Below are 19,505 nucleotides of genomic sequence, written 5' to 3' on the forward strand. Positions count from 1 at the left end.
CATTTTAACCTAATTTACAACTTCATAAAAATGTTCCTGGCAGAGAAGAGGGGGTAAAAATGTGTTTGAGGTACGGGGGCTCCAGAGCGAGATTGGCTTCTCAGAGAAGGCTCTGTTTTTGAGCAGTGGCCCTGTCTGTTCCTCGGAAGGTCGCCAATCATTTGGTTTTAGTAGGTGTGAAGCGTGTAGGGAGCCAAGTGGAAAATCAGAAGCTGCATGGGCCCCTGGACCAATAGTTTGGAAAGCACTGGGATTCGAAGTTCTTTGATAGTCTTGAAGGATGTTTGGCTTGATGGAAATTGGTTTACACAGGTGTTGTGCAAGGACACCTTGGAGTTCACCATGGCCAGCCGAGATGCCTGCAAGGCTTTCTGGAAGACCTGTGTGGAGTACCATGCTTTCTTCAGACTTTCTGAAGAGCCCAAATCCAAGCCCAAAACCCTACTGTGCAGCAAGGGTTCCAGTTTCCGCTATAGGTAATGAAATATTGCACATAGGTCAACTGTACACACAACTTCTTTTCAGTAACGTGGAAGGCAGTGGAAGGCGTTGAATTCTAGAAGCAATGAAGAATCACTTAAAGGGTGATCCCCTTTACTGCTCCTTCTCTGCGTGACACATGAGGTCCATATTTCCCAACAGGGAGACAGGAGGAGGGAAGCACCCTAGTTAAGGGGCTAGATCAGAATATTGGCAAGGATTGGGGGGGGTTCTTATGCTGTTTGAGAAGATGTATTTAATGAACCTGTTGTTTTCCTTATATCGCAACTTCTATGCAAGCCATGGAAAGGAAAGCTCAACAACATCTGTTTGGTGGTGGTTGGGTGAGAGACGGGTGGGGAGACAGGCTTGGAGGAGCTAAGGGAGGCAGAACGCTAAGCAGTACGGTAGTAGAGGCTCTTTGCGGCAGGGGACACTTTGGAGGAATGGAAGCAAGGTCAAAATATGATCTCGTTTTTACGTGAATGCACCAGCCTAGGAATTCTTTGGAAGAAGCCTTCAAAACTCTCAGCTAAGATTTAAAACAAAAACAAAAAACCCCAAAACAAAAAAAACCACCTTCTAATTGAATGTTTCCCATAGGGGATTTTCAAATAGTGGAAGCCCGCCTCAGTAAGAACTGAGATCTTAAAAACATACATATTTTTTGATGGAATCTTTCCAAAATGTATTTTACAAATCCCTGCCTTCTTAAACAGATGATACTGAGCATATTTTGCCCTTCTCTGAATGACCGGAGCTATTATAAACATCACTTATTATCCAGGGGAGGCGACGGTCTGGGGGTGGGGGGAGGCACGACAGTCCCTGCACCTCGGTGATAAATGGCTCAGCTGACGGCTGGGAGAAACGCAAGAGCCAAAAAAGAAATCAGGAAAAATAATAAAACCCAAAAAGTCTGACTCTTGACTCCAACAGTAAATGAAGCTTTGGAGTTTTAGTAGCCTGAGTGGTGTTAATAAAATGTCTATCTCATTCTTTATCACAGTGGAAGGACCCAACGGCAGCTTTTGGAATATGGAAAGAAAGGGAGGTTGAGGAGCTTGCCATTTGAGAGGTACATGGTTCTCTCTCTCTCTCTCTCTCATGTTGATTTTAAGCTGAATGTAGAGATTTCTATGTATTCTGTATGTGCCTGCAGACCATTTCAATTCCTTCTCTGTTTACGGATTGCAGGAAACATTACCCATCTCAGTACCATGAGCGACAATGCAGGTCCTCACCGGACCTCCTCTCTGATGTGTCAAAACAAGTAAGGTTTCTGAAAATCCCTTCTTTAGATAAATGTACTGCATCTACATGTCAAATGCTTTTAAGAATTGATTCTGCCAGAATGTCCCGGTGTGTAAAAAGGCGACTCTGTTTGAGTTAGGCTAGCCTCCTCAGGAGGTCTGTCAGCTCAGTCTTTCCAGCCAATAGAAGACCATTTAATAAATCACCACTGGTGTGTACCTTATGGACTGAAAGGATCTGGCACATCTCTAAATTGCAACTTGTATTGCTAACATTGTGCAAAATGCAGATCCAAATGAATTTCTAAAACTAAAAAGCTCTTTTTTTTTTTTTTAACCTAATGAAAAATTTTAAGGCTTAGAGGAAGCGCTAAGGTCTTGGGTTAACGTTTTAAAGTACTCTTGCTGTGTAATTTTGTCACTTAATTCAAGAACAAAGTGCTATTCTCCTGGAATCGTGAGATGATGGCTTCATTTGAGTTTTATAAGCATTAACCATGGTAATTATTTTGCTTTTGCTCTCCCTAAAAAAAAAATAATTATAGGTCTCACAAACTCTCATGTCTTCATTCAAATCATAGGCAGTTTTTATTTCAAAGGCATCACAGAGGTACAATGCTGGAAGGTGCCATCTAACATGTGACCCTCTCGTGCATAGCCCTCCTTCCCACCATTTTACAGAGAATAGGGAGGAGGCTGGAGCAGGGAGGTTAGGAGACCCGCCTAAGGTCACACGGCAGAGCCAGAACCAGAAGGCAGAACCCTTGGCTCATTTATAAATGAGCTACTAAACCATACTGCCTGAAGTCCCACGCTGGCTGAAGAACATGGAGAACTCAGAGGCAGGGAGTGGGATGCAGTGAGAAAGGAGACTGTCATGTGTATTTTTTAGCACATGGATTGGGATATGGTACAAGGTATTTCCCATTCTGTATCCATTCACCAGCCTTGGAATAGAATATGGATCGAAATGACCTTGTGAAAAATACCTTTGTGAAATTCAAGGCGTTTAGATCCCTGCCCCCACCCCAACCAAATGGCTTTTCTCTTCTTTCACCAACATGTCCTCTCTTGCAAGGTGGAAGATTTGAGACTAGCGTACGGCGGTGGGTATTACCGAAATGTGAATGGAGTGCACGCATCGGAGCCAGTGCTAGACCGTAGGAGGAGAAACTCAGCAGTGGAGGTGACGTTTGCAGCCGAGCTGGAGCGTTCCAAACCAGAGGCGGATCCCACACTGTTACATCAGTCCCAAAGCAGTTCCTCTTTCCCTTTTATTTATACAGACCCTGTCTTTAGCACTGACCCGGATCCCAGAGACTACTTTGAGGAAAGGAGTCCTCTGAGCTCCTTCCAACCAAGCTGTAAGTTTGCTGACAATCACATGAGCGCATCTTCTGGCCTTGCAAGCAAAGTGAGTCCAGCAAGGCAGCTAACTTACACAGATGTGCCCTATATTCCTTGTACTGGTCAGCAGGTCGATATTATGCCTCCCCAAGTCTTTTTTTATGTGGACAGACCACCCCAGGTGCCCACATGGTCCCCAGTCATGGCAGAGGAAAGGGAAAGGCCAGACAGCTGTCTAGAGCCCGCTGCAATGAAGCCAGCCAAAAGAAGCCCAAGGAATGTCAGAATGAAGAGCTTTCAGCAAGACTTTCAAGAACTCCAAGAACCTACGGCCAGGACTAGTGGTAGGAGCAACATCAATGTAGATCTGGAAGCGGAAGACCCAAATTTAGAAGATGCATTTGCATATAGCATTCAAGAGCAAACCCCGAAACGATCCCAGAGCCAATCAGACATGAAAACGATCCGTTTTCCTTTTGGGTCCGAATTTAGACCTTTAGGGCCTTGTCCTACTCTGAGTCGTAAAGCTGACCTTTTTACATATATGTTTGCAGAGCAGGAGTTTCCAACAGTTTTAATGGATCAGGGAGCAGCAGAAAGGTACGTAACTAGTGAATCCAGTGATTCAGAATCAGAAATTCTTAAACCAGACTACTACTCTTTGTATGGCAAAGGAACAAGGTCACCCATGGCCAGAATCCGCTTATCTTCTGGTAGTCTACAGCTTGATGAAGAGGATGAAGGTGTTTCTTTCAATACGCCAACTGCTGAAGACAGGACTTTGCTAAAACCATGTAATTACTTTTTAGCTTAAAAGTGTGAAATCAGTGAACATTTCTGGGCCAGTTCCATGTTGCCAACTTAGGTAAAATATAAGGAACGTTCTGCACAAACCATTTTCTTAGTTATCATTCATTGGTATTAAGGGGATCTCCTACTTTTGGGCACCTAGCTTATTAAAGATCCAGCTGCTGCCTCGTTCCTCAAGCTCCCCTCCTCAGTTTCCTCTGAAGGGACTCTGGAACATACCCTTTCCTCACCAGCACCGTGGTCGGGCAAGGTGGCTACTTGTCACCTCCATTATACGTTTCCCCATAGAGACATTATCGATGAAGTTCAGGCTCTTCAACACTGAATAATGGTGACAGTATGGGTTGGCATAGCATTGGCCTCTGATGTCCTTTAGTGATTTAGTAGATTGTGACTGTGTTGTTCATTTTGTTCTTAAGCCATACTGTGACTAAAGGTTCCAGTAAAAATGGTCCTGTTGTGTGTTAAAGACTTCAATTTTTATAACATTTATTAGGGGGAGCATGGCCCTCCTATACCTCAGGAACAAGTTGGTGGCATAGATCCTCTCATCAGAATACAAGTTTTTAATGCATCTAGGACTTGGAAGAATTCTAAACCCTGGAAATTCATGAATTAATCAATTTCTAAAGCCAGATATATGCCCGATGAAGATATTATGACGTTTGACTTACTACTTCTGTACTCTTAACTATCTATTATATGTAGTGACAGATAAAAGTTAACATGTTGGTTTATCTACTTTCTCCTGCAAGACTATTTTTTTGCCATCTCTTGTTGCATGTATGTAGGCAAGGAAATGAGATGAATGGTATTTTAATAAAGAGTGATGGAAATCCATTTATTTAAAAAAATAAGTTGCAAGTATGATCTTCATTTTGTTTTAGTCAACTTCAGAAATGATTGGTTCTGGTCTATTACCAAGGGAAGGGACAGTTAGAGAATAAGAAAAAGGAAGGAGGCAGGGGAAAATGTAGAGTCAGGGAGGGAGAAGTGGTAGAATTGGGGTAGCTGATGAGAAGGATAGTGTTAAAACCAGACTGAGTTCATGAACCAAGAGTCTATTCTTGAGAGAATGAGTGAGAGAGCAGAAGCAGAGGGGGAGGGGCAAAGGGAGAGGGAGAAGCAGATACCCCATTGAGCAGGGAGCCCAACGACGTGGGGCTTGATCCCAGGACTCTGGGATCACGACTTGAGCCAAAGGCAGACACTTAACTGACTGAGCCACTCAGGTGCCCCATAAGTGTATGTGTATACACACACACACACACACACACACACACACACGTATATATAGCTTGCATCATGTTACTTTCTTAGTCCTTATATCAGAAAAATTCCTTTTAATATACCTTTCTCTAGCCTTTCCCACATTCTAGCACTTTCTTCCCTGCTCCTACCCAGTAACATGAATGTAAAAAAGCGATTTAATAATAATAATATATTGAAGCCCAGTCACCTATATGTTAATCCTATAGATCCTCAGAGCTATACTAAGTTCATCCTTGACCTTTTCTCTAGGACAAACTCAAATTCCTTTAGGCTTACATGCTCTTTCTCATCTCAATTTCTGGAAGTCTTTGTGAAATTTGTTCTCCCCAGAGAACTACAGGGTTCAAATCTGTATTTGATTTCCTAATAAAACTATAGTTAGGGTGACCACACAACGTATTGTCCAACCTAGGGCATTTCTGAGTGAAAGAGGACTCTACCAATACTTTTGTCAGGGCAGGGGGACAGATATGCATGGTAGCTATAATCAATGCTTAAATCTGAAGAACACCTTCTAGTTTCCAATGGAGACGTTGGTGTTAAAGTTCCAATAACAAATTAAAGAGCAGAGGAGACAAAATGTGAAACAATTAAAATTCCGCCCCATACCCCCACCTCGAGAAAACAAACACTGAGGACCATGAAATTTAAATATTTATTTTTCAATTCCCCCCACAACACTGGAGTATGCTTCGCCTAGAAACAGTTTACAGGACTAATAACTCTAATGAATAAGCAATATAATTCCTATCCATGATGCAGCTGTGTTGTAAAGTTTCAAATAATCCATTTATAAATTCGTTGCTTTTGCTTTTACAAAAATATTCATTCAACCCATGATACGAGTTGCAAAATTATTTCTAGACCTCTACAAATTATAAACTGTAATTGCATTTCAGTCACATATCAGGTGAAAATTTCAACTGAACCATTACTTCAAAATACAAGCGTTAAAAGTAATTGTTACAGTATAGGCACCAACGAAAAGAACTTTCTTGGCATATGACATGACCACGACTTATTCAAGTGTCTGTATTACTACAGAAAGAGAAGAGGTAATGGCCACTTTGACTAAAAACTGTATTCTTTACTTGAAGAACACCTTTCTTCTAATATTTGGCAATTATTCTGATTTTTAGAAATGACTTCTGTGCAAAAACCAAACTGTGCAGATCCAAACAACAAAACGTTAACTACCAAAACTAATTAATATCAATAATTCTACAACTACTGAAATACAGCCCCAGTTTGGAACTTAGGCAGGCATAATATATATACTGGGCTTAAAAGAAAAAAGGTATTTCCCATGTAACAGTACCATAAATATAACTGAAAATAACTGTACAGTCTAACTGAACTTTTGTACGGACACAGATCATCCTGTACTCTGGTTATTTTCATATGAACTAGAAAATGCTTATTTAAATACCCTTTCAAAAATGAACAGATGATGCTTATGTACTGGATAATTATGGAGAACAAAAATGTATAAATAGTTTATAGGACATCTCACTACCATGACGAAAATATGCTGGTGTAAGTTATATTCATACCTGTTGATCAGGTACTTAATCACACGATTATCAGCTTTTACTTAAGCTCCCCAAATCCAAGCAATATAATATGCTATATGAGTTGAAGATTTTAAAAACGAAGACTGATAAATTCCTCCAGTATTGCCAAAGACCCATCCTTGGCTAATTAGTATTGCTTTAAATTTCCAACCATGTTAAATAAGGGTTAACTGCCTCTTCTGCAAGAGAAGGTCAATACTGCACGCCAAGAGGTACCTCTGTTGCTACATGTTGCCTATAAATGCTTCAAACACAGGGCTCTCAAGTGGGATTGTCTTTGAGTTGCCTGGAAAATCATCCCAACTCGGTAGAGGGAGTCAATACTTTTCAGGTTTCATTTCCAAGAGCTTATTAAAAACTTCTGTTTTAAGAAGAAATGACTTATTTCTACCTCCCCACCAACAGTCATTTTTAGAATACGCTTGTGTTTTTTTTTGTTTTAAAAAAAGTGTTTTGAGGCTTGATGATTTACAAACATTCAATATTTAGGATGACTTTGAAAGACCTGTACGTTTCATGAGTGTACAGTTAACTAAGGATCAAAACATGAAAGGTATTCATCCCAGTAACTTAAGTAATAATGATACCTAAAAGCAAAACTGTATCTCAACATTTAGTAGAATACAGGTGAAACTATAGTATTAAAAGTTATTCCTTACAAAATAATCTCTTTAAAATATAAAATGATAAACACCATCACAAAATAGTTGAAGAGCTTCTTCCAAATCTTCAATGTTGCAAAGATCCAAAAGGCACATGGAGCTCATGAGTTAAGCATTGTTAAGCTTGAAGTAGCTTTGGTGGGTTTCTCTGGGTCCGTATGAAATAGAAGCCAGTAAGAAGAAGTTCCTTAGGGGGATTCATCTGCTGAACACCTATAAAATGAAGAAAAATTTAAACCCATATACAACTACACATGTTTATATTTCTCATCTGTATGAACTCTGCAATAAAGGTACTGATTCAGCAAACTAAATTCTTTTACTGAGTCTCATCAGGTAGACGTTAAAATATAAAGAAGTTCAAAAATCTCTTCTGTAGGAGTGCCTGGGTGGCTCAGTTGGTTTAAGTGTCTCTTGATCTCAGCTCAGGTCTTGATCTCAGGGTTGTGAGTTCAGGCTCCATGTGGGGCCCACTTAAAAACAAAATCCCTTCCAGGGTGCCTGGGTGGCTCAGTCGTTAAGCATCTGCCTTTGGCTCAGGTCATGATCCCGGGGTCCTGGGATCGAGCCCCGCATCGGGCTCCCCGCTCCCCAGGAAGCCTGCTTCTCCCTCTCCCACGCCCCCTGCTTGTGTTCCCTCTCTCGCTGTGTCTCTGTCTGTCAAATAAATAAAATCTTTAAAAAAAACAAAACAAAACAAAACAAAACAAAAAAACCAAAATCCCTTCCATATCTGATTTGACAACCTCCAGCTGACTTGTTTGCAAATTGGAAAAGAGCAGAAGTTGTCCATGAAAATCTAAGGGATTTTGAAGAGGGGTTAGTTTAGTGTATGAGGACAAATAGGCTTCATCAGATAGAAGATCTATCAGAGGGGTGATTTCATAGGCCGTATAGTTTGTTCCAACTGGATCCCAGTGGCATCACAAAGACGAACAAGTAGAAAGATGCACCCAGAAGCGATATATAACAGGATTGAGACTAGAATTAGTATTGCTTTATTCTGTTGGAGCTAAGGAGGTGTCTGTATGTTTGTGCATGCATACAAAAGTCTGGTTTCAAAAGAGAATGTAAAAATTAAATGTATGAACTTTATTGAATGGGAACAAAGTTAACCCAACAATTTGAGACAGTGTGGAAACTGAAGTCAATCATAAGGATCTTCTGTACTCTGTATTGACTTCCTCTACCTACAATCCTTCCCTTAACTTTTCTTATGGGGGCTAAACGTAAGAACTTCAGCACTGGAAACTATGTGAATAGTAGTGTGATGAGGGTAGTGGCAAGAATGAAAGCATTCCCAAATGGTATTTACAAGGGCCCAAATAAAAATACGCTCTGTAACCTTTCGTCTATACCCCCACTAGCAGGCGAAGGAGAAAAAAACAAAACAGGCCATTTCTTTCAGGGGGAAAAGTACCTTGTAATGCCCGAAGATAATTCCAAAAGCTCGTGTTTAAGATGGGCGACAAACAAAACAGTTTTAAGCATACAACTATTAAGAAGTGACTTAATAATTAGGAATAGTTGAAATGACTGAATCAAGGTAATCATATCGTATCATAAACATCCCACAGAAAATGTCAAAATAATTTCTTAAATGACATTTCAAGCTTACTTTTGAAATTTTTCAATTAATTTCTTCACCATTTTATCTGTGATGCCAGGACAGGCGGCTTCAGCCACAGCAATACTTTTCTCAAGTTCTTCAATTGCCTGATTCCTGCTAGCGTTATTCTCATCCTGCTGTTTAAGCTGAGAAAGATCAATAGCAATAACATTTAAAATTACCAGACTTCTTAACATAGATATCCAAAGCTAATGAATCCGTACTTACTTCAGCAAACGCAGGTGTGATTATCATAGACAAACAGCTCAGGGTTTGCACAAGATCTTGCTCCTTGGAACAAATAATATAGATTATGCCCATGAAATGAACATAATAAGTCATGGTGTTCTTATTCTATAACAAGCGAGCACTAATTTGAAACCTCCCTCCCAAAAGACCCAATATAAGGCACGTCTCCATGCTTCCTTCCCACCCATCCATCATCCAGAAGGCCTCTAACCTCTAGGATTACATCAGATATCCACGATTCCACTGGGTGTACGCATGTCTAGGTAAATTGCATTTAAAAACATACCGATGGCCACTTAAACGACTTCCATGACCTTTACTTAATTAGCTCAAAACTAATGGCAAGTGAAGCATACTATGGACACAGTGAGACAGGCGGGCATTTAGGGGTATTAAATTCTAATAATTTTTGGCCATCATAATCTCACTCCATTAGTCCAAAAGAGTCTATCAAGAGGAAGTGATCACTGCCATGTACATACAGCCCCATTCTGTAGCTTCTTTGGATCAGGCTTCTTCCGCACAGTGGTAAAGCTCCATTCAGGATGAGTATTATTTTCTCTGCTGGTGGGTTCCCTAAAGAGATGGCCCAAAATACTAATATAAGTTCCTAAATAATTCAGCTTGGTGAAAATATCAAATCATTGATACCAAATCAATGCAGCCAGACTCTGAAGAGTTATTCTGATATATAAAAAAATCAGAGTATAAAAAAAGCATTTGGGGGGCGCCTGGGTGGCTCAGTTGGCTAAGTGACTGCCTTTGGCTCAGGTCATGATCTCGGGGTCCTGGGATCGAGCCCCGCATCGGGTTCCCTGCTTCGAGGGAAGCCTGCTTCTCCCTCTCCCACTCCCCCTGCTTGTGTTCCCTCTCTCACTGTCTCTCTCTATCAAATAAATAAATAAATAAAATCTTTAAAAAAAAAAAAAGCATTTGATCTTGGGTTTTGGGTGGATACTACAATTTACTGGAGAAGAGCAGTGGTCTTCAATTCCTAAGTGTGCATCAGAATCACAGGTGGAGACCTCTTACCATATAGATAAAGGCCTGCCCCCACCCCTCCTCACTGACTGGATCAGGATCTCTTGGGGCGTGGCTTTTGGTTCTTTTTTAAAGTTCCACGGGCTACTTTCATGGGCAGCCATGGCCAACAAACCGTTACAACAGGGCACAAAAATCATCCTGGTATTTTTTATTTTTTTCAAAAGTAGGGCAATTTCTCATAAATGCAGGACTCTGAGAGTATTATCAAAAGAAATTTTGTGTTGCCTTTGTGCCGATTCAGCCAGTGGAAGAGTAAATTCTGGTGTAACCTACAGACTTCCCTGGTCTACATTAAGTTATGGACTTAGAATCTCAGATATCAATGTCAATGCTGCAGTTAGAAAACTGGTGGAACTTTTTTAGGGAGGTAGAAATCATATATAGATGAATATTTAAATATATCAGTGTGATCACAGTTTAGTATGTGGCCAAGGGGTGGGAAAGGCCTGGAGGTCAGTTTTCCAGAAGGATTTTGCAGGTTTGCCCAAAGTATGAGAAGACACAGCCCCTTATCACTTTGGGCAAACTAATATAACACTTTTAATCGAATCTTGTTCCAAAATTTTGTAATATACTCAAGTATCCACTAGGGGTTAGACCGAGACCATTTAAAAATAGCGCAATTCACTTCTAAGAAAAAACCTGTTTCCAAATTCATTGTACTCCACAGACTATGATTTTAAAAGATTTCCACAGTTTCTACAGTAAAACTTTAAAATAAGGTTTATATTTTATGCTAGAGAAAGCATAGTGGATACTAGTTATAAGATAGGCAATATTAGAGTGGGCTACCCACATAAAAATTGAATGATTTGTACATACGAATCAGAGCCCTCAGAATCAGATTCATCATCACTGTGCCCTTCTGCCTTCCATCTCTTAAAGCGATCTATCAGTTCGGTCAGATAAGAAGTCTTCTTTGAATTTTTTACAATGAATTTGTGTTTCAGAAGTTCTTTAGCTGTAGGACGCTAGGGAAAAATAGGAAGGACACATGAATACTTCCAGGTTCTTTATGATTGCAAGGGGTAGTAAAAAATTATTTCAATGATTAAGCAGAAAAGGTACATCTGAAAAGTAGGTCTATAAACACGAGGACAACTAAAATGCTGTAGGGCAATAAACAGCTAATTCTACTTTTTGAAGTGGCTCAAGGCAACCAAATTGAATTTACTACCTTGGTACCAATTTGTTCAAGCCCAGGGGGCGAAAAGGTGGCCTACCTACCAGCAAACTGGCAGGCAGGGACCTCTCAAAAGCAGAGAAACACAGAACAGGATTTTGAAAATAAGTTAACATTTAAAAACATTTCAATATAGTGCTTTCAAATACTCTTATTATATTTACTGTAAGTTGGACAAATGGATGACAACTAGCAAGGCTGTAACTTTATTATCATCTGCACACATCGTATGATCCCCAGATTAATCCTTTCTCCATCACACATTAATTCATAGTGCATCTAAATGCAAATACCGGGTGCTGTGGGGGATATTTCTCCCCTAGGGTTTTGTTAATATCAGAATATTCATTCTCAATTTAAAAACAGTTACATCAAAACTTAGTTCTTGTACATTTCTAGCTTCTAGAAGTCACCAGGCAGCTTTATTTTAGAAAGAGTAAAGCAACTGTGATCAAACCTGCCAGGTAAACGAGTGGAGTTCATTAGACTTCAGTAAAAGCATACAACTTAATATGCTGGAATTTCTCAACATTAAATTTTTAAAGAAGTGAAATGCACACATCACTTTTCATGAAAAATGAAAACACAGTTGAATAAAAATCACTGTGGATAGTTACACGTGTACTTTAATAATGACTTCCTATAACAGGAACTTTATTTCTCAAATTTCTTTCCCTCTGAAATAAGAAATGATCAATAGAATAAGGAAGGAACTAGGGACCATGAGAAAGAGAAAAAGATACAGAGGAAGGAGAAAAGGAAGTAAGGATCTTGTTAAAGACTGAACAGAATTAGCAAGAGAGAAGGAAGAGCCAGGTTCCTAGAAGGATCTTAGACAATTTTCACATGCACCGTATTCCTCACTGTAGAAAAACCACATTTGCTCATATAGATTTAATAATCAAAAACAAATAGTAGTAATAGCAATATATACTCACAAACGACGGATCTTTGTTCAGGCAAGCATCAATAAACTCCTTAAAGGACTTAGTAAAGTCTCCAACAAGAGTTGGAGGATTGTTTTTTGGAATAAGAAACAGAACTCTCATCGGATGCATATCAGAGTTAGGTGGCTCTCCTTTGGCTAGCTCAATAGCAGTGATTCCCAATGACCAAATGTCAGCCTGGCATAAGAGAGAGAAAAAAGTATTAGCTCGAAATTCCATTCCAACAGACTGCCATGAAACAGCCTGTGTGTCACATGATATTAAAGTGTTTCAAGAGGGGCACCTGGCTGGCTCAGTCAGAAGAGCGTGTGACTCTTGATCTTGGGCTCGTGAGTTTGAGGCCCATGTTGGGGGTAGAGAGGAAATCAATCAATCAATCAATCAATCAATCTTAAAAAAAAATAAAGTGTCCCAAGAAATGTAATGTAAATGTAATAAATTTTTATTAATTAAATTCATTTATTTAAAAAAATTATCAAATTCCTTAACGTTTTGCCAGACACCACATTCTGGGCACTGAAGATTGAGGTGGTGAATAAAGCAGACAAAAATCCCTGCTGCCAAGGGGCTTGTGTTCCAACAGAAGAGATAGATAAGTAAATAAATAATATGATGTCAGATGGTGCTAGGTTCTGTGAAGAAAAGAATAAAATCAGGATAAGGGAATAATGAATGATGGGGTCAAGGGGCTGCAAATTTTACACAGGATGGCTAGGGAAGACTACTCTGTGAGGTAATGGGGTTTTTTTTTTTTAAAGATTTATTTATTTATTTTAGAGGGGAGGAACAGAGGGAGAGGGAGAGTATCTCAAGCAGACTCCACACTGAGCGCCGAGCCCAACATGGGGCTGATCCTACAACCCTGAGATCATGACCTGAGTGGAAACTAAGAGTTGGACGCCCAACTGACTGCACCACCCAGGCACCCCTACCGTGAAGTAATGTTTAAGCAGAGACCTGATTGGAAGGAAGGTTATTCCAGATAGAGGGAAGGGTGAGTGCAAAGATCCTGAGGCCAGAGTGATACTTGATATGTTTGAGGAACAGCAGTGAGGCCCCTGTGGTTGAAGGAGACAGAATATAGAGGAGAATAAAAGGAGATGAGGCTGGAGAGGCAGACAAGGGCCAGATCATAGACAGCTATGTATGTGATAGTAAGGACCTTGGATTTTATTCTAAGTGGGATGGAAGGCTATTGAAGGGAATAGGGTCAAAATATTATCGGCATCCTGGGAACTTATGATTTAGCAGGAACACCTGACATAACACTAGCTTTCAAAATACTTTTAAAAGGAGGAAAATTTGGGCAGTTTTTTTACATCGACTAGCATGCTATATAAAACCTATTATTAAAAACAAAACAGCTTTGTACAGGTAACACTTTACTTTTGAGTCATAAGCTGACTGTTGAATAACTTCAGGAGCCATCCAAAATGGTGTTCCCACAAAGGTATTTCTTTTGATTTGTGTATCTGTCAGCTGGCCAGCAACTCCAAAGTCAGCCAGTTTAACATCTCCTTGTTCCGACAGCAAGACGTTGGCAGCTGTGGGGAAAAAAGAAACAAAAACCCCTCAGCTTCCTCAGAATGCAGCTCTGTTTCCCAGGTTCATATAAGATTTCTGTATACCTTTTATGTCTCGGTGAATTTTCTTTTCTGAATGCAGATAGTCCAGACCTTTCAAAATTTCCTTCAGCATGGTAGCAATCTGGAACTCATCAAATGGACCAGCTCGAAGCTGAGGGGGGAAAACACACACACTTTTACACACGTCCGAACAATCTAGTTCAAACTTGATATTATCTTTGAAACAAGGGAATCACTTAAATATACGAAGCAATTCTGCTTATTGAGCCAATATTGAAACAAAGGGGAAAACAATTTAAAAGGTGAGGGAAGAGAGTAAACAAGTTAAGTCAAAGGGCTGAAAGGGTTTTTAAATGATTAGATTTAATCTCGAAAGATAATAGAAGCAGTGTGACCTCTGTACCAGCTCCAAGTCCCGAGGTTCCTAAATATTTACATCCAAGATTTAAGAAATATGCTTGAACAAGGCAGAATTAGCTTTCTTTTCTTTTTGGCTAGGAAAAAAGAAATCAGCTACTTAAATTTTGGCGTTGGCTATTTAAATGATTAACTATTTACACTAAACTGATTTTAGGGACAAAATTCAAGAAATGTTTGAGATCAGTCAGCCCACAGCATGGTTCGGTTCTTAGCATTCATTGGATCTCAATCTCTTTGGAAAGCAGAGAGCCTTTTTGAGGCCGAAATTTAAAAGTTAGCCAGGAATACGATAATTAATCTATTCAGACTTTCATTGTAAAAAAAAAAAAAAAAAAAAAAAAAAAATCAAATCTTGAAGGGATACGGTTTTTCAAATAAATGTAACACATTTCCCTTTCTTTCCCCATCCCTGTACCAAAGCCAATAGTTCCAACTGGAATACAAGGAAAGCAATGATTAGGTTTCAGGAGAACTTGTAATGGAATATCTGAAAATCTCTCTTTAAAATAAATGGTTATTTTAAAATTCTGGTACCTCATAAAGCACAAACAGTGGACTGTACAATATTACAGGAAAGGGTGGGAATCTAAAGTCAGAGCTGAGGTAGAGTTCTGTTTGCTGGAAGGAGGGAAGAGGTGGTGAAAATCAAACATGGCCCATTCTGCCTCACACTGGGAGGGATTCACAGCTCTTTGGCACCTTGTGTATTTCATCTTTCATGAATGCCGTAATTATTCTGAATAAAGGGCACTTTCATGTTGAAATTTAACAGCTTAAAATAGACCCCGTACTTCAGTCTCATCATTGACTATTAACTGTGGCCTGGACATACAGTATACTCTGGGGATGTCCGTAGTTCAATAGGTGCCTTTCCTAGGTAACATTATCTATTTACTTATAAATCTATCAACTTCCACCCCAAAAGTTTCTATTTAAACAGGAGTGATTAAAGTTGTTCTCAAAGGTGAAAATGGCATTTTATTGATTGCTGGCAATGAAATTCTGAGGGACTACCAAATAACTGAGAGACAAAGGTCATACTAAGGATTCGTAGTTGGTATCACTGATCATAACATGTTGACAGGGGCAGAGGAGGTATACCCTCAGTTACTTAAGAAATCGGGCAAGGTCTGTAAGGGATACTACTTGTCATTCTGAAGGACTTCCAAAAGTGGCCTGGATAAGCCAATATATTACGTAATACAGAATTTTTAAAAAGTATATTTCTGTAAAAACACACAAAAAAGGGGTTCTACAGACCCACTGGCTTATCGGGTATATTTAGGTCCAGTTTAAGATTCAGGAAAAGTACAATCTCGATGAACGGGGTACAGGGGGAGGATGAGAGGGGGAGGCTCCATGGCAGGGAAATGGGAATGGGGTGCTACAGCTGGGTTTTTCCTGGTTCATTATCAGACAGAAAACTATTTCAAGGCTTGTGGTTAAAATGTTTCCTTGGCCATGTTGACAAGAATGAGAAGATGAGAAAAAAAGGGAGCTGGAAAGAGAACGAAGGTAAAGTCGATGGAACAGAGACTGTTTTTTTATTTGCTGTACAACCTTGGGAGAGAGAATGCTGAAATCTTGGTCCATTGGCCTTGGAGTGCATAATTGAACCCCTCAATGACTGAGGACTATGCCAGCCAGTGTCTCTAATAGCTAATACCTCTGCCTCCAGGGCTGCCTACTGGCCTTGGGTAATTTGCCTCTATTGTCTACCGAGAGCATGCAAGAGAGGGACATCTGCTCTTTCACAGACTGTATACTTGTGGGCCTGGGGCTCTCCCCCCACTCCTTTGACTTTCAGCCGGTCCCAATCAGCCGGTCCTAATGCAGCACATTGCGTTAGGCCTTCTCTTATGGTTAGCATATTGTTTCCAACTTTTTTCTTTGGTGCCCCTATTTTATTCTATTAGCCTTACTGTATGAGTTTTTGTTGTAAGCCACCGCAATTCTTCCTGGAAAGAAGTCAGGGATGATCAATTCCATAAAATAACCTACAATATGCACAAAGTCTGTTCACACACAACTAAGTTTTTTTCAAGAATGGGAGAGAATCTTGAGGTATACACTCTAAAATGTTGATGTCAGTTACAAGTCATAATCACACTTCTTTAGTTGGGCACCAGTTTAAAGTGAGAAATACTCTCTGCCCAGCATCCTTCTTGTTTTCTCTTGTCCCTAATAGCAGTGCCCTCCCTCCAACCTAATCCTTTCTTAGATTCCCCAAATGCTAGCATTCTTTTGTATGGCACATTTTCTCATCATTGGCCCTCCTTACAAAGGCCAGTTACATGAACTTTATCATTCAATCACAGTGTTCTTGAATTTGTGAGCGAGAGAAACAAACCTCGAGCAATTACTAATCGAATTTCTTCACTCAATATTTGAGGAAATCAAGGCACAGAGGTTCAATGGCTTGTCCAATATTAGCCAGTTAGTCAATGGCAGAACTAGGACTAGGACCTAGGTCTCTTGATTTTCTGTGGAACAGGGAAGGGATATGGTGAGCACCTTGGGGGACCAGATAAGGGGAACTGTGATCAATTTGGAAAGGGCTCTTAATATTTAAAAAGTAGAAGAAGGAGGATCGTGGCGCAATTGGCAGGCTTCTTGTAGAGCTAATGAAAACACTATTGTGGAATAAAACTATGTGACAAGACAAATGGAAATGGGGTCATTTAACTTCAAAAGAATGAGATCTGACTCCATAAGCATGAAGGATTATTATACAAAGAAACACCAGTTGTGTTCTATCACTAGAGAGGAGAGAGAAAGAAAAAATGAACTCAAGCTTTAGGATATAAGAATTAGATTAGACACAAGGAAGGATTACCTAACTCAGCAACTGATTAAAATGAGATGAATTCCTAGAAGGAGATGAGACTCTCCATCAAGTTTAATTACCATTTCTTTAGAATGCTTTAAATATGGTTCTGTTTAAAGGAAAGAAAATCTCTTACAGTCATTTCTGTTCATAGGATTACTTGAAACTTTGCAGTCATTGGCAGGGAGGATTAAACCCTTTTAGAAATATTTAATCACTCACGGTTGGGAAAACTCATCTCCACTTGAAAATAAGAGTTAAAATATTATTTGATGATCTTAATCATCAAAACACTTTATTTTTAGAAACAGCATACTCTATAATTTCAAAAGCAGAAGCATCCTAAGAAAATATAAGTCATATAATATTGAAGACAGAAGGGAACTTAGCAGTAACTTCTTTGTTTTATAGGATATCCAAGTCTAAGGAATTTATGTGTCTGGTTCATAGGCACAGATTTAGTTATGAAGATAGCTAGCCCCATAACCTCAAACTCCTATAGGCCAGCCCAATGGCCATCCTACTACACAAAGTTGCCTCTAGTAATGAATGCATATTGAATTTTAAATACAATGTCATATTAATAAAGATTTAAAGAGGGGGGAAACAGCAATGATAGAATCACACCAACGTGGGGAAAAGAACCTGTGTTTCTCAAAGGGATTTTGTGTACAATCACTGCTTCATTGGGTGAAACTTCTGCCGGATTGCAGGATTTTAGTATCCTGATCTTTGCCCACTAAAATGGCCCTAGCAATTCCAAGTCATTATCACAACCAAAAATACCATCACATTTCCAAATGGCCTATGGTGGGGCAGAAAGAATTCTGTAGGGAACTGGGTCCATAGGCCTATTTGGTGAGAACCCAAGAACCAGTTTTAGTGACAGTTACCTGAATCACATATTTTAAAAAATCCAAGAACGCTCTGTCTTTTCAGGGAAACGCTTGCAAAGTAAAACTCTAAACTGATAGCAATTGTCACATACAGTCCTAATTTGCAGAGCTTTATTTCATTAAGCTATTTGCATTTCATACACACTCTAAGAATGTCAGCAATATGCCCAATCCTGCAATCTAGCTCAATCTACATGAGGGTAGTGGTCCTGAATAAAGAGTTTAATTTGAACATATTAACTAGAGCAACCATTCAGCTTGCCCAAAAGCCACTGCTTACTCCAGTTGAAAGAAAAAAGTTAAAGTATAGATGTGTACGTGTGTTAATTATTTAAAAATACTTACAAGATCCAGTGCTGAACCACCACCCAGGTATTCCATTATTATCCATAATTTTGAACCCTGTAAAAGCCATGAAACAATTTAATAATTATAAACCTGAGCCAAATAACATACTAGCATAAAATGTTAAATCTGACATACTAATGTACTGGTTCTAAAATACAAGTTTCAAATTAGTTGTTTGAAGCCCAGCATATGTTTTTCCATAGAACATTACAAATAAAAGTAAAGTTCTGAGTCTTTTTTTTTTCCTCCCAACCTATTTAGCCTGTGGTATAGCTAAATGAAGAACAAATTATTATTTTTTTTACCGTTGAACTATTAGCAATTTTTATAAAACCCAGAAAAAAAGAAACCATAGCCTTAAATTATTATTTTGGAAGATTTTGAAAGGAAAAGATAGTTACATTAAAGAATGAGGAGGTATATGGAGACTTGTAGAAATTTTAAATGTGATTTTAGAGTTTGAGTACACTGGATGGTTTGCCTTACTAGAGTTTTTGGCTCTTGTTCTCATGTACAGTACCACTTTTATCAGCCATGATTAATGGGCATTTTTGGTACACATGTGGAGCCTAGAAAGGATATTGTCCCTCCTCGCCCCCATACCCCTACTGCCAAGGTTCATGGCTAAGAGAAAGGGAGTGTGTAGCTTGAAAAGCATAGGATTACTTGATTACTCCAGAATTAACTTCACTGTTAAGCTGTACAGGAAGAAATGGGGCAAGTACATGTATATAAATTTCAAATCAGGTGCATACACACATGCATATAAATTCCAAATCAGGTGCACACACACACACACACACCATTCAGCAATGTCAGATAAAAATTGGAATAAACCATTAAGTCTTTTCTTCTTTCAGCTGTAGCCTCAAATACAGGGGACACTTCTATTTCTCTTGACTATGAGTGGAACAGTTGATTTTACTATCCTGGCAAGGAGCCAAGTTATGAATGGCTTGTGTTCTAAAAGTCCATTTTTAAGTAAGGTGTTTCAAATT

General features: G+C 39.3%; 2 protein-coding genes across 2 annotated transcripts in view; one reads left to right on the forward strand and one right to left on the reverse strand.

The window, feature by feature from the left end:
• FRMD7 (FERM domain containing 7) overlaps positions 1-3,894 on the forward strand; it is a 37,984-nt gene extending 34,090 nt beyond the window's left edge. Inside the window, exons 9-12 of the mRNA XM_078064886.1 lie at positions 313-476; positions 1,490-1,558; positions 1,678-1,753; positions 2,812-3,894. Of these exons, the coding sequence (XP_077921012.1) occupies positions 313-476; positions 1,490-1,558; positions 1,678-1,753; positions 2,812-3,894 (1,392 nt within the window). The remainder of the gene's footprint in view (positions 1-312; positions 477-1,489; positions 1,559-1,677; positions 1,754-2,811) is intronic.
• Positions 3,895-5,798: 1,904 nt separating this feature from the next.
• STK26 (serine/threonine kinase 26) overlaps positions 5,799-19,505 on the reverse strand; it is a 52,068-nt gene continuing 38,361 nt past the window's right edge. Inside the window, exons 4-12 of the mRNA XM_036123053.2 lie at positions 18,505-18,561; positions 14,059-14,167; positions 13,817-13,974; positions 12,422-12,607; positions 11,123-11,271; positions 9,739-9,832; positions 9,236-9,298; positions 9,017-9,153; positions 5,799-7,611 (exon numbers count right to left, since the gene is read on the reverse strand). Of these exons, the coding sequence (XP_035978946.1) occupies positions 7,587-7,611; positions 9,017-9,153; positions 9,236-9,298; positions 9,739-9,832; positions 11,123-11,271; positions 12,422-12,607; positions 13,817-13,974; positions 14,059-14,167; positions 18,505-18,561 (978 nt within the window). The 3' untranslated portion in view covers positions 5,799-7,586. The remainder of the gene's footprint in view (positions 7,612-9,016; positions 9,154-9,235; positions 9,299-9,738; positions 9,833-11,122; positions 11,272-12,421; positions 12,608-13,816; positions 13,975-14,058; positions 14,168-18,504; positions 18,562-19,505) is intronic.

The sequence above is a fragment of the Halichoerus grypus genome, chromosome X (assembly GCF_964656455.1).
Source record: "Halichoerus grypus chromosome X, mHalGry1.hap1.1, whole genome shotgun sequence".
Taxonomy (NCBI): Eukaryota; Metazoa; Chordata; class Mammalia; order Carnivora; family Phocidae; genus Halichoerus; species Halichoerus grypus.